We start from the raw sequence: 15,078 nt of genomic DNA on the forward strand, positions 1-15,078 counted from the left end.
AGACGTAAGGAAAGTTGGTGAATTCAAGTACCTGGGGTCAACTGTGCAGGAAAATGAGGGCTGCAATAGTGAGGTGAGAAAGAGAGTGCAGGCAGGGTGGAGCAGTTGGAGAAGGATTTCGGGAGTCATTTGTGATCGGAAAGTCCCAGCAGTAAGATGTATAAGACAGTAGTGAGACCAGCTGTGATGTATGGATTGGAGACCGTACCCTTAACGAAGAGACAAGAGGCAAAGTTGGAGGTGGCGGAGTTGAGGATGTTAAGGTTTGTGATGGGAGTGACGAGGTTGGACAGGATAAGGAAAGAGCACATCAGAGGGACAGCACATGTGGAGAGCTTGGGAGTTAAGCTAAGAGAGATGAGACTGAGATGGTATGGGTACATCCTGAGAAGAGATGCAGAGCATGTTGGAAGGAGAACGTTGAGGATGGAGCTGCCAGGTACACGAAAATGAGGAAGGCCAAAGAGGAGATACATGGATGTGGTGAGAGAGGACACGAAAGTGGCAGATGTGGTAGAGAAGGATGCGGAGGACAGGGAGCAATGGAGATGAAAGATCCGCTGTGGTGACTGCTAATCGGGAGCAGCCAAAAGAAGAAGTTGTGGGGATTTGTGTTCATTCAGCCACAAGAGCTTCAATGAGGTCAGGCCAGTGGAGTTCTTGGCAAATCATGTCTTCCTGGAGCTGAGTTTGTGCACAGGGGCATTGTCATGCTGGAACAGGTTTGGGCTTCTTCCTGGCATAAGATCCAGTCAAGGAAAATATTGAAGCTACAGCGTACAAAGACATTCTTGACAATTGTCCCAACATGTCCCTGTCTTACCACAACAATTAAAACTGTAATTCATGTAATTCACTACTCATGAATGACGTCATATCTGACCCATTTTCAGTCATATTTAATGGTGTGATTTATGGACACAAGTGTTTTACTGGGAAATACACCACTCATATTTTTCATACGAGTTCCATCCGAGACATGGAGAACCACAACCGTGACATAAATCTCTACATGTCACTCATGAGGAAACTGATGAATTGTTTTAATAAATTCAGGTACTTTTTGTTTGTGAATGCATCTATATAATAAAAAGAAAATCACACATTGGCTTGAAGATATGAAATCTATCAACTCGTGTTGAAAAACTCACATTTTTCATACGAAATCCATCGCGGATCTGAGTGACATATTTAAATAATATTGGCTGGCTCTGAGTGGTCTATCAGATACAATTAGGTCCATAAATATTTGGACGGAGACCACATTTTTCTAATTTTGGTTCTGTACATTACCACAATGAATTTTGAACAAAACAATTCAGATGCAGTTGAAGTTCAGACTTTCAGCTTTAATTCAGTGGGTTGAACAAAATGATTGCATAAAAATGTGAGGAACTAAAGCATTTTTTAAACACACTCCCTTCATTTCAGGGGCTCAAAAGTAATTGGACAAATTACATAATTGTAAATAAAATGTTCATTTCTAATACTTGGTTGAAAACCCTTTGTTGGCAATGACTGCCTGAAGTCTTGAACTCATGGACATCACCAGACACTGCGTTTCCTCTTTTTTAATGCTCTGCCAGGCCTTTACTGCAGCGGTTTTCAGTTGCTGTTTGTTTGTGGGCCTTTCTGTCTGAAGTTTAGTCTTTAACAAGTGAAATGCATGCTCAATTGGGTTGAGATCAGGTGACTGACTTGGCCATTCAAGAATATTCCACTTCTTTGCTTTAATAAACTCCTGGGTTGCTTTGGCTTTATGTTTTGGGTCATTGTCCATCTGTATTATGAAACGCCGACCAATCAGTTTGGCTGCATTTGGCTGGATTTGAGCACACAGTATGTCTCTGAATACCTCAGGGTCGCAGGCAAGCTGGAGCCTATCCCAGCTGACTACGGGCGAAAGGCGGGGTACACCCTGGACAAGTCGCCAGGTCATCACAGGGCTGACACATAGACACAGACAACCATTCACACTCACATTCACACCTACGGTCAATTTAGAGTCACCAGTTAACCTAACCTGCATGTCTTTGGACTGTGGGGGAAACCGGAGCACCTGGAGGAAACCCACGCGGACACAGGGAGAACATGCAAACTCCATACAGAAAGGCCCTCGCCAGCCACGGGGCTCGAACCCGGACCTTCTTGCTGTGAGGCGACAGTGCTAACCACTACACCACCGTGCCGCCCCACTACTTATATTGACTGTATTTATATCTACTTACTACTTGTACACTCCTATCAATATAAAATGTTAAAAGTGGCTTGATTTGAAGAAGTAATGTAATCTAGGAATGTGGATTTAACATAGTTATGTGCATTAGGTGCAGATTTTCTGATATCCTATTAACGTTAATGAATGGAATAGAATTTACAGCCAACAGACATTAGTGCCTTCACCTCCAGTGAGGAACAGGAGCACAGAAATGCTGTCAAGATGTCGATTAAAAAAAAAGAAAGAGAGAGAGAAAACAAGACGAGGATATTGTAGAAAGTGGAGTTAATATGGAATATAAGATAATAATTATGATAAGGAATACACTTGTTGTTCCTGTTACACTTATACCAATGTACTAGTGCATCTCAAAAAATTAGAATATTGTGAAAAAGTTCAATATTTTCCATCAGTTATTTAAGAAAGTGAAAATGTTATATATTATAGACTCATTACACATAAACTAAAATGTTTCAAGCATTTTTCTATTTTAATTTTTATCAGTATGGCATACAGTACAAAAACATAAAAAAAACCCATCTCAAAATATTAGAATATTTCATTTTGAGTTTGAGTAAAACAGTATGAGCACAGTGTATCTCTCGGTCTAGTTCAGTACACACAACCACAATCATGGGGAAGACTGCTGACTTGACTGTTTTCCAGAAGATGATCACTGATGCCCTCCACAAGGAGGGTAAGCCACAAAAGGTCATTGCTGAAAAGGGTGGCTGGAAAAGGTGCACAGGCAACAGGGATGGCCGCAGTCTTGAGAGGACTGTCAAGAAAAATCGATTCAAGAACTTGGGAGAGCTTCACAAGGAGTGGACTGAGGCTGGTGTCAGTGTATCAAGACCCATCACGAACAGACATCTTCAAGAAAGGGGATACAACTTTCGCATTCCTAATATCAAGCTACTCCTGAGCCAGAGACAATGTCAGAAGTGTCTTATCTGGGCTAAGGAGAGAAAGAAATGGACTGTTGCTCAGTGGTCCAAAGCCCTCTTTTCAGATGAAAGTACATTTTGCATTTAATTTGGAAATCACGGTTCTAGAGTCTGGAGGAAGAGTGGAGAGGCACAGAATCCAAGGTGTTTGAAGCCCAGTGTGAAGTTTCCACAGTCTGTGATGATTTGGGGTGCCATGTCATCTGCTGGTGTTGGTCCACTGTATTTTATCAAGTCCAAAGTCAACACAGCCATCTACCAGGAGATTTTAGAGCACTTCATGCTTCCATCTGCTGACGAGCTTTTTGGAGATGCCGATTTCCTTTTCCAGCAGGACTTAACACCTACCCACAGTGCCAAAACTACTACCAAATGGTTTGATGACTATTATATTACTGTGTTTGATTGGCCAGCCAACTTGTCTGACCTGAACCCCATAGAGAATCTATGGGGTATTGTCAAGAGGAAGATGAGAAACACCCGACCCAAAAATACAGATACGCTGAAGGCCGCTATCAAAGCAACCTGGGCTTCAGTAACACCTCAGCAGTGCCACAGACTGATCACCTCCATGCCACACCGCATTGATACAGTAATTCATGGTAAAGGAGCCCCAACCAAGTATTGAGTGTATAAATGAATATACTTTTCAGAAGTTGGACATTTCTGTATTGTAAATCCTTTTTTTGATCGATCTTAGGGAATATTCTAATAATTTGAGATACTGGAGTTCTGATTTTCATGAGCTATAAGCCATAATCATCAAAATTAAAACAAAAAAGGCTTTAAATATTTCACTTTACATGTAATGAATATAGAATATATGAAAGTTTACCTTTTTGAATTAAATTATGGGAAAAAAGAAACTTTTTCATGGTATTCTAATTTTTTGAGATGCACTAGTACATCCAAAAATATTTCCTGAATAACTGTATTCAGTCAATGTGTCCATGTTGTAGGTAATAAGTTATCTACAATTCAATGTTTAGATGAAGCATGTATTTAAAGTCGCCTTTTTTTTTTTAGACAGGATTTATTTCATATTCTAAATTTGCGTCAGAAACATGGTTTTCACAAAAAGGTTATCTATTTTTGAGTAGGAACTAATATTCTGCGTGGCACAGTTTCTTCCGGACCATTAAACAGGCGCACTTCCTGCACTGTTGAAACAAGCAAACTCACTCTGCTGCAAGGGAAGGTAAGGTGTTTGTTTGACAGTTTTTCGTTAAAATGTGTGAAAAGTAACAAACACATTTTCGTTTACAATATGTGGCGCGACGTTAAAGTTTTAAAAACATTTCAAAAGTATTTATAAAAGTGATAAAATCAGAGTTTGACTGAATAAGACTACCGGCGAGCGCCGGAGCTAACTTGACTTGGGACTTCGCGATTTTTGTTTCTCACTCGTATTCTGGCAGTCATGTCTTCTCGCACAGGAGGATAGATTAGTCTAAATACGGGTGGGAAATGAGTTGTTGGGGCAGCTAGCTGGCTAACACTGTATCCATGCTTTTAGCTAATGGCCGTTAGTTCGCGTCTGGCTAAATCAAATGTCGGACACCGGCACTGTGGTGTTCCTCTGATTGAACGTCTGGATTATTAAAATAAAATCGCTGCGATGTGCAGCTCTTTGACAATAATAAGCGATGGATGAATGGAGTGGTGGTGATTTAGCTCGTGTGAGCTTGAATGGAGAGCCTGGTGGAGGATTGACGACGCGTTCAGCCAATCGAGTTGAAGGAAATCTTGTATTCCCGCCTTTGGTAGGAGGATCAACCAATCAGCTTTGGCATAGTTTTGAGGCCTTCCCACATGCAGGCTAGCAACATTTACTTATAAACACTGAATGTAACTGGAGTTACTGAAGGATATTTTCATAAATTTGCCGACTTTTCTTCTTTTTTTTATAGACGATTCAGGATGTTCCTGACAAGATCAGAATACGACAGGTAAGAAAATAGTTTAATGTCCTTGATTTAACGCTTCTGAAGGAACTTTCACTTTCGGTTCAGTCTGGTTGAGTCATGAGATGCAGTTTAATCCGAGTCCATGATGAGATGACCCGTTAACATCTGTACCATCAGACTGTTTTTCAGAGCACCCAGGGTGGTGTTTTATTCTTAGTTATTATATCGAATATAAGTTTTAATCATGAACAGATGTTTGATATGGATGCAGATATGGCTAGATAGATCGATTTACTTTACTGATCCCAACCTGGGAAATTATGTTTCAGCAGCAAGTTATCAGACATGCAAAAAGAAAAAGACACACCGTACAACATCAGAATCAAATTTATTGCAAAGTATGTTCTCGCAGCAGATTCCTTGTATTTGGTGATTGGCGCTTGAACAGTTAAGAGAGAAGAATTTAGCAAAGACAAAAGTAGCTATATACACAGAATAAAAAATAGAAGGATCTGAAATATACAAAATTGGATATATTTAAGGGTTATGTGCACGAGTTGTTGAAGTCCAAACTGTACAGTATGTCCTGGGATGTGCAAAAATAGGTCGCATGATGAAGATATGATAAGCATGTGTGAGAGGAAGAGAACATGTGTAATTAAGTCAACAACCAAGCTGTACGGTGTGTGCCGGATCAAATAGAATTAAAAAAATAAATAAATCCCAAGAACGAACTGACTAAACAATATACAGATAAAAATATAACGATAACAAAAAAAACCTGTGTGTGTGCTTTGTACAGGTGACTGTGCATTAATAGTGCTAAAAACAAGACTTGTGATGAATGAAAATAAGAAAACTGAAAAAGTGACAGTCTTGAACGGAAGAGAAATAAATAAAAACAAACACGCCAGGAGGCTCACTGTCGTGTCCCCCCCCCCCCCCCCCCCCCCCCCCAGTGGTCTGCTTCAGCACCTAAACACTACCTTACAAAGCCCCAAAAATAAAACCATACTTTTTCTATATTTCTATTCAACCTGGCATCAAATGCACAAAATAAATATGCTTTTATTTATTTAAATTATTTCACTGAATTTTTTTTTTCCTGTTTAACATTTAAAAAAAAAAAATAAATTTGTCCGTCACGGCAGAGCCGCCGCCACTCCATAGCGCCTTTTTGAAAGACATTTCGAGTCCACTTTATCATTGAGAGTTTGAGTTATTAGTGCAAGTAAAGGTGCTGAATTGGGATCAGATTTGACATGAACGCATACAGTGTTGACGGTAATAACGCGTCCAGTACACAAACACAGAAGACCACGCTCGTACCTCTGATCTTTCACATAATGAATGCAAAAGAAGCGTGAAGAGAGCCGTTTGGTTACTAAGAGGATGTCAGTGCTGGATATCATCTCTTCCTGAACATTGATGTCAGGGTCGGATACAAAATTAAGCACTGTGATTCTTCTTCTTTTCCTCATTGTATTTCAGAAATACAAAACATCCTTTTTTTACTTTAATTCACTTTTATTGATGAGATGTTTCTCTCCGCAGAGGCGTGAACACTTTCTCTCCAGAAGGAAGACTTTTTCAAGTGGAGTATGCCATCGAAGCTATCAAGGTATTTGCGATGCTCAAGCATGCAACGTTGGGCTCCCAAATTGATATCGGTATTCTTTGGAAATCCACGCTTTGCTCGTGTAGCGATCATTCTCAATTGGTGACACAAAGGTGTGACGTTCTAATTAGAATATTACGTATCAAAAAAAAAAAGTTTCCATCATTGTTCCGTATGTTATTTCTTGTTGCTCAGACTCTCCTTTGAATTTTGCGAACGTGTTTTGCAGTTGGGCTCGACAGCTATCGGCATTCGGACGTCAGAAGGAGTGTGTCTCGCTGTGGAGAAGAGGATCACGTCTCCCCTCATGGAGCCCAGCAGCATCGAGAAGATCGTAGAGATCGACGCTCACATCGGTAACGTGGCTTCTGTGCATCTGCCAAATCTGTGATGTTTTCTTTTTTCTGTTTCCGTTCTATCAGACATGAATGCCATTTGGACATGTAACACTATATGCCCATGACATTATAAAGTCTCAGCCTGAGACTGAATGACTAAAATGACAGAAAATAGAAAAACCGAACGGGAGAAGCAGAACGCGACGAGTGAAAAGAAATGACAGCACAGCAGTGTGATGATGATTTAAAGTGCTGATGACATGAACATGACTCTATGCAATTTCTTAAATAAACTATACAACATGGCAAACATGTTAGATTTCTGTTATAATTACGTGAAAAGAAGCTGTTGTTACGCGAATATCCAACTTTTAATTGCACAGCGCAAGAAAACTGGGTCCGTGGCTCGTGGCCATGCTGTGACGTCAGCGGAAGAACACGCTGCTGTTCACTGGCTGTCTACTCAATGAAAATGGCGCATGAAAACGCCGGTCTACTTGGCAGCTGGCATCACAGTAATGAACAAAAGAACAACCAAATACTGGTACTTTAAGCAGTGATCATGATGGCATGATTTTATCTGATTTTAAATAAATGAGATTGATGATAATGTGAATGTTCACAACTAGTACATACAAACTCTGCAGCTTCTGATTCAGCAGCTGCGTCACACTCCGCAAAAACATCAGCAAGAACCTACAATATAAATGGAAATGCAATACGCTAAGCTCAAATGACTTTTGGAAAGTATAATTTCTAAATTTTTTCTACATATTCTTGAAGTCAGTCATCGGGGTACTTGCTACCGTTCCCTAACAACGCATGGCAAAGGGTAAAGTGTAGTGTTGCTACGAGTACTTGCTAAAGCCTCCGGTGGAAGATCCTCGATGTGCTGATAAAACGTACAGTTCTATATAACACACAAGTGTCACGATAATCACAAAACAGATGCAAATTGTTAAAATACCTAATTTTTAAGCAATCATGTGTTGATCTCTTCCGAATAGAATCTATGATAGCCTACCCTCTTTACCCTTTGCCTCTCGTTGCTAGGCGGCAGTTACATGAAAGCCGCAAGCTTTCACAAGCAAATACATGACTGATATCATGCCGACTTTATGATTACATTTATGATTATCATGAATGTGTACTCTATGATGTGTACTCTATGAGCGCTCTGGAGCGAGTCACTTCCAAGATGGCCGCGCAGACCGCATGGTTACTATTTTTAGCATCATGTCGGAGCACTCTATAGCTCTACGTACCTTTATCTTATGTCGTTTCTCAACACATGTTCTGACAGGAGGACTGTCTTTGGAGGAGTCGCCTTGTCCCAGGCGACTGCTGGATCCGGCATAGCCACTAGTAGACCCCCTCCAGAATACTGTAGGCACTGCTGATGGTCATAACACACGTTTGTGCTGAACTGAACACCCAAGAGATTCTTTTAAGCTGGGAAGGGTGTCAAAACAATCCAAATCGAAGTGTTCAGAGCACAGGACGGATGTTTGTGAGGGCTCCCACTTGTCACGAGTGCGCCTGACTTGCTTCACCCACTTCGCATGCAGCTCGGGATCTCTGGGAAACTTGAATAAACTTACCCCATCCTTGTGGGTTTTGGAGCAAAAGCCGGCAACACAATGTGAAGGCATAATAACTTTTTATATATATATATATATATATATATATATATATATATATATATATATATATATATATGAATGAGTGATTCCACGCTTATGGGTACTGAAATGGGGACATGAACTTATTTTTAAAAATTCACCTAAAACTATTTCTTTTTTTACCATCAGGTCACAAAACATGTAATCTTTAATGAATGATATGTTAAAAGATAACTTTAATTTTCTGAGATGTAATAAAAACATATTTATATGCCAAAGTCAGAAAGTCCTGAAGTGAGTTCAGAAATGAATGTCTTGTTTAACATTACTTCGTTACTATTGTCCATCTTCGCGTCTGTTACAGCATAATTACAATTCTAGCTATATACCATGTGTAATAATAAACATACACATTCTTTCAATAAGATTAACATGGTATATAGCTAGATTGTAATTAATGTGTAACAGACGCGAGATGGACAATCGTAACAGAAGTAATGTAACAGACATCATTTTGGAACTCATAGGCTTGACTTTGGCATATAAATATGTTTTTATTACATCTCAGAAAATTAAAGTTATCTTTTAACATATCATTCATTAAAGATTACATGTTTTGTGACCTGATGGTAAAAAAAGAAATGGTTTTAGGTGAATAAGTTCATGTCCCCATTTCAGTACCCATAAGCGTGGAATCACTCATATATGTATGTGTGTGTATGTATATATGTATGTGTGTGTGTGTGTGTGTGTGTGTGTGTGTGTGTGTGTGTAATAATGTATAATAATAATTCTAATAATGATAAACTGAACACCTGTCGCATCAACAACAAACTGGTAAGTTAGGAGGAAGATTCTTTCGCTGACGTCATATAGCCCCTCCTCCTCATTCGTCTCCTGGGTGCTGCAGCCCCGTCAAATTTGCCCAAATGGCCGCGTTTTTTATCATAACTTGTAAAATAGGTGCCTTCGTGAATTAATATATGGATCATCGGGAATTACTTTTTATGTTATAAAACATCGCCAAAGATGTCAAAAACGTGTCATCAGCCCTTTAAAGAAAAGAATAAAATCGCAGGACTCTCTCAGGACAGAATTTCTCTTCTGAGGGAATTGGAAGAGCAAAATCAGCAAGTATGCATACAGATCTGTTTTATTCTCATGTTGTTTATCCACAGGTTGCGCGATGAGTGGCTTGATCGCTGATGCTAAAACACTTATTGACAAAGCGAGAGTGGAAACACAGGTCAGTACAGGCCTCTGCTTTATTGCTTACTCTTAACGAATTATAATCGTGGACGACCATAGAGCAAAATGTTGGAGTGCTTCAAGGACACTCTGCTTCACTGGGTTTTTTTTTGGTGTGTGTGTGCCTGCTGCAGAACCATTGGTTCACCTACAACGAGACGATGACGGTAGAGAGCGTGACGCAGGCCGTGTCAAACCTGGCTCTGCAGTTCGGAGAGGAAGACGCAGACCCCGGCGCCATGGTAAAGCTCTTCCCTCAGACAGTCACGCTCTAGGCATGATGTTCAGGTTAAATAAGAGACACGGTGTGTCTGAGATCTGAAAGTGGCTCCATGTAAGAACGAGTGTCAAACGCTGAAGTATAGATAAGTCCTTCAGGTCATGTACAGTATATCACTGTATTTATAGCAGTTTAAAATCTTAAACCTCTGCTTCAAGTATTGACTCCGTTCTGCTCTCATCCTCAATTGTCTCTTCTTCCCGTTTCATGAAAATCTCTCTTATTTCCCGTCCCCAGAGCCGTCCCTTTGGTGTTGCCTTGCTCTTTGGAGGTGTGGATGAAAAAGGACCTCAGCTGTAAGTATCCTCAAGACCATCTCGCTCAAATTTATAACATGCGTTACTAACGATCGCTGAATCCTAATGATCGAGATCGCGTTCAGAGTAAAACCTGACTTGTCCTCCACGTGTTGAGTTTTGTCTTATGTTTCTTCAGGTACCACATGGACCCATCAGGGACGTTCGTGCAGTGCGATGCCAGGGCGATCGGGTCAGCATCCGAGGGCGCCCAGAGCTCTCTGCAGGAAGTCTATCACAAGGTAGAGACACGGTACACAGGAAATATCCTGCTGTGTTGTTCATGACACAAAAGGATAGTCTTTGTTTTATTTTTATTTTATTTATTTATTTTTTTAAAGAATAAGAGACACACACACAATGTTGATTTCTCATTGGCTGGTAGGTGCGGAGCAATGAAATCGACCTGATCCGAAATTTATTGTGCGTCATTTACTGTATGAACATGAGTACACGTTTTTTCTGAGATGTCCCACACCCCTGATTGATCAGAAGGACATGGATTTTCTCCAGCAACAGCTCCAAATCACAGGTTTATATGAATGCCCTCATTCGAATGTTATCGCGCTCGTTCACAGTGGACGTGTGACACGATATAATCCGAATAATTAACAGATTAAAATGAAATCCTGTTTAACAAAGCAGAATGCGTACGATTGTCGAAGTGAGGATTTCTATAAGGAGACATTTAGTGAACCTTTATGGAAGGAGTCTCCGGTGTCGGCGCTGGTGTAACAGTCGGAGGGAAAGTCTTCAGGACAGAGGAGTTTGAACTTTGTGGTTTCTCAGTCACGTGACAAGAACTAACTTTTATATCAGGCGTTCCACGTGATTAAACGTATCCGTAAATCCGTCATGTTGTGCTTTTAATACATTAAAATTTGTAATTGTTGGCAAATTGCTGTGGTATAAGAGGAATAATGCACTGCCTTGTCACGTTTGGGGACCAAGTCGTCCTTTAGGGTTCGGTTTTGCTTGAATAAACAGATTTTGAGGGAGGAAAAGGTGCTTTAAGGAATATTATCTTTTTATTTTAAGTCATTTTACTTGGGAAAACAGTCTTATGGAGTTTTTCATCGGACCTTTAAAGGTTTGATAAATATTTGTACTGATCCATCTTAAATGTTTAAGAATCTGAAACTGAAAATTCGTGGGGTTTTTTGTTTGTTTGTTTGTTTGTTTCTCATTTCCTTTCCACCCCCCATCTTTGTCCAGATCCTTGTGGCGCTGTAATGCTTTTGTGGAGCTGCTCATATGCTGCAGTCTCTCACAAGTTTTGTTTCTACAACCAACAGCAGGTTATTTGAGGACAGGAATTTACCCCAGTCACTGTGGAAGTTGGAAATGGTTCCAATTTTTTTTTTTTTGACACCCAGCCTGCTCACGTTCTGATTCTTCATAACTTCTCTATGTGATCACCAGACTGACCGCTCGTGTGACCTTGCAGTTTGATAAACATTCACATGGAGCTCAGGTTTACTTTTTGCTTCCAGATAAACAGATTTCTTCCCGGATACTTTCACTCCCACTCGTTTTGTCTCGACTGTCTGGATATACAGTGTGTTGTTAGACATAGTATTGATTAAAAGGCAAAACAAGAGAGCAAATATTATGATCTAATGAGCAGCGAGTTGGGTACACGTGAGCAGCGATGCCGAGTAAAGTTTAATTTCTACTCAAATGAATGTTGTTGATTTTGTTTTCCCCTGCTCCAGTCCATGACGTTAAAAGAAGCCATTAAGTCTTCCCTCACCATCCTGAAGCAGGTTATGGAGGAGAAGCTGAATGCGACTAACATTGAGGTAAACTTGAATCCGCATCACGTACAAACCCCTTGAGCACAAAGGCACTTTTACGGTTCACACGATGATTTTTATACCACAAATCTGATCGGTCAGAAGGTGTTGATTAATCTCCTCTAACATACAAATCACAAGATTATATTCAGGTGGTCATTCTGATGTTATCGTTTCTATAGTCGCGGTTTATTCAACCCGTATAGTATAATATGACTAATAATAAAGTGATTTAAAAATGTGTGTAATAAATTGTGTACTCCTTTTTTTTTGTTTGTTTTGGTAAGCATCAGCTGTTTGTAACATTCATGAAGTTTTGCATCACTTTCAGGACCAAAGAGTTTACACTCTCCTTCTGTTTTTCAGTCGCAAAAGTTTTTTTTTTTTGGTCCTCTTCACTTCGAGAGAGAGAGAGAGAGGAGGAGGCTGGTGACAGAACATCTGTTTGTAGCTGTTGTAACAGAAGGACAGGAAAGAAGTTGTTTTCTGAAAGTTCCCCAACGTTAAATTCAACTATAAACCGCTCAAAACAATGACGTTCTTGAATGCATTTAAGATTGGTCATTCTTGATGTATTGCTGTGGTGTGAGAGGAGTAAAGCATTCGAGTACATTCTGTTCAAGAAAATCGATGAACTTCAGCATTGTCACAATAACTTCTCTTCATCACACCACCTTGTTGTTGGTTATTTTCCAAGTGTTTTAATCATTGTCACATTTTTATAAAGCGAGATTGTGTAAATTTATCTTTCACGAACACAAGCCAGACCGGATGCTCCCTGATCCTGCTTTATGACCAACAGGGAGCAGGTTCTTGAAACGGTTCCGTTCAGGATTCAGTGTATACTCGGTATTATATTGACGTGTCGTGTGACAATAAATCGTGATACAAATTTGACAGTTTGAAGAGATGAAATAAAAAAATTAATCGTGATTATTATCAGGCTGCGTAATCTTTGTTTTTCGTAGCTGTGATTGCATTCCTTAGTCGCAGGACTTCACCATAGGTGGAAGTAACACCACTCTAATGCCACGAAAACCCACAGGAAACAGATCTCAAGTATGAAAGAGCTGTTGTGTGATTTACTGTACAAATAGATTTCACAAGAAATCAGAGCTCCCTCTTTTTACAGACTGCTGAAAGATAAAGAAAAGGGAAGCAAATGAAGGCAGGACAAGTTCATCAGTTTATAAAGACCAGGCTGATTTGTTAGAAAAAATTTCATTCACAAAAGGAGCATTTTTGCATAATGTGCAGCTGGGAACCGACTTTTCAGCTTCCGAACCAATTTATTTTTGGTCCAAACGGGTTCAAAATTTGGTGCAAGAACCAGCACGGGACCCGTTCCCTGCTGGTGGAAATGGTATACCTTTCTCCTGTTTTCAAAGTGGAGTCTGTGAAGCTGAGCCAGTGGGTCCATGATTTTTAAAATCTTGTTACGGGGATGAAAATCTCTCCGTTATCAGAGTTAAGTTCTCAGGGTCTGCTGCAACCAGCATTTCTGTTTTACATGACACGCGTTTGGCATTTACTACTTCCATCACAAGCGAATTACACATGAGGCAGACTTTCAGCTCAGAGAATTTCAATGTTTAAGGAGTTCTTTAATGTCCAGCAGTTGCTCTCTGCCATCTCAGGGATTAGAACCTTCCTCTCACGAGAACAGAACTTTAACCTCTGAGCTCCTGTTGCAAATTCACTCGACTGAAGTTGTCCATAAAATAAGCTTAGTTTTGTTGCACTTGAGCCCCGGTTGAATTCATGTCCAGGAAAACCCTCACCATGTGTCCGTTTTATTCCCCCCCCCCCCTCGTTTTTACTTTGCAGCTGGCTACAATAGAGCCCAACAAGACGTTCCACATGTACACAAAAGAGGAACTCGAGGACGTCATCAAGGACATCTAGAGCAGTTCTGCACAGGCCTGACTGATGTTCTCTGTGCAGATGGATAACAACAAACATCACAGCAGCCTGGCTGCCTTTTTTCAGCCCGGAGTCCACTCTTTATACAGTTTTTTGTTTTTTTGTTTTTTTCCTCTGTCAATTCAGGATACACAATTATTTCTACAGTTCTGTACATACCACAGAACATCAGTACTTGCAGTGGAGTGAAAAACAGAAGGGGGCGGGGGGTATGTTTTTTGTTACAAATCGATGCGCTAATAAAATTGTAGTCAAGAAGAATTGTGTCTTGTGTGAATGATGTATAGAACGTCATATTTATCCCAGTCCTCGTATCAGGAGTCTGAGCAGGCCCCTTGTATGGCGTCGGTGCTTACGGCACTTCTGGAACAGTTAATACGTGGTGAATTTGTCCTTGCTGATGGCCTCCTGATACAGCAATAGAGTGTAGCTAACCTGCTTCATACTGCGTTAGAGTACAACTGAAATGACATTTTAAATGTGATTTCAGCAGTCTCTTACGATTACGATATCCCAATACACTCTCGACCGAATTATCACCGACTCTGTAATGACGTGTTATCCGTGTCAAATTATACATGGAAGAGTCTGTCCAACGATAGACCTGTGGTTAAAGAAAATTTGCCACATTTAAAGGTATGATCTGGGTTCATGCAGAAAATGTTTACGTTTCACGATCGAGGCCGCATCATTTGTCGTTTCAGGTCATCCTGTTCCATGGCTTTTTCATCAAGCAGTTTTAGCGGTGCTCACAATATAGAAACTTTAATCAAACATTTCTTACGCTAGGCGGCACGGTGGTGTGGTGGTTAGCGCTGTCGCCTCACAGCAAGAAGGTCCGGGTTCGAGCCCCGTGGCCGGCGAGGGCCTTTCTGTGCGGAGTTT

The 15,078-nt window shown here is 40.4% G+C and overlaps 1 protein-coding gene across 1 annotated transcript; it reads left to right on the top strand.

Moving 5' to 3' along the window:
- Positions 1 to 4,296: 4,296 nt before the first annotated feature.
- On the top strand, positions 4,297 to 14,454 carry psma5 (proteasome 20S subunit alpha 5). The gene is made up of 10 exons (XM_060910137.1): positions 4,297 to 4,363; positions 5,076 to 5,114; positions 6,627 to 6,693; positions 6,920 to 7,046; positions 9,829 to 9,896; positions 10,033 to 10,140; positions 10,416 to 10,474; positions 10,614 to 10,716; positions 12,190 to 12,276; positions 14,098 to 14,454. The coding sequence occupies exons 2-10, from the start codon at positions 5,086 to 5,088 to the stop codon at positions 14,173 to 14,175; spliced, it is 726 nt and encodes a 241-aa protein (XP_060766120.1). The 5' UTR covers positions 4,297 to 4,363; positions 5,076 to 5,085; the 3' UTR covers positions 14,176 to 14,454.
- The last annotated feature ends 624 nt before the right edge of the window (positions 14,455 to 15,078 follow it).

This window comes from Neoarius graeffei, chromosome 26 (assembly GCF_027579695.1).
Source record: "Neoarius graeffei isolate fNeoGra1 chromosome 26, fNeoGra1.pri, whole genome shotgun sequence".
In the NCBI taxonomy this organism is placed as follows: domain Eukaryota; kingdom Metazoa; phylum Chordata; class Actinopteri; order Siluriformes; family Ariidae; genus Neoarius; species Neoarius graeffei.

What these genes read in the sequence shown, in the direction of transcription:
- psma5 (XM_060910137.1), top strand. Translation starts at nt 5,086, where the DNA reads ATGTTCCTGACAAGATCAGAATACGACAG. An exon ending in ATGCCATCGAAGCTATCAAG is followed by an intron (nt 6,694 to 6,919) that starts GTATTTGCGATG and finishes CGTGTTTTGCAG; the next exon opens with TTGGGCTCGACAGCTATCGG. An exon ending in GATGAAAAAGGACCTCAGCT is followed by an intron (nt 10,475 to 10,613) that starts GTAAGTATCCTC and finishes ATGTTTCTTCAG; the next exon opens with GTACCACATGGACCCATCAG.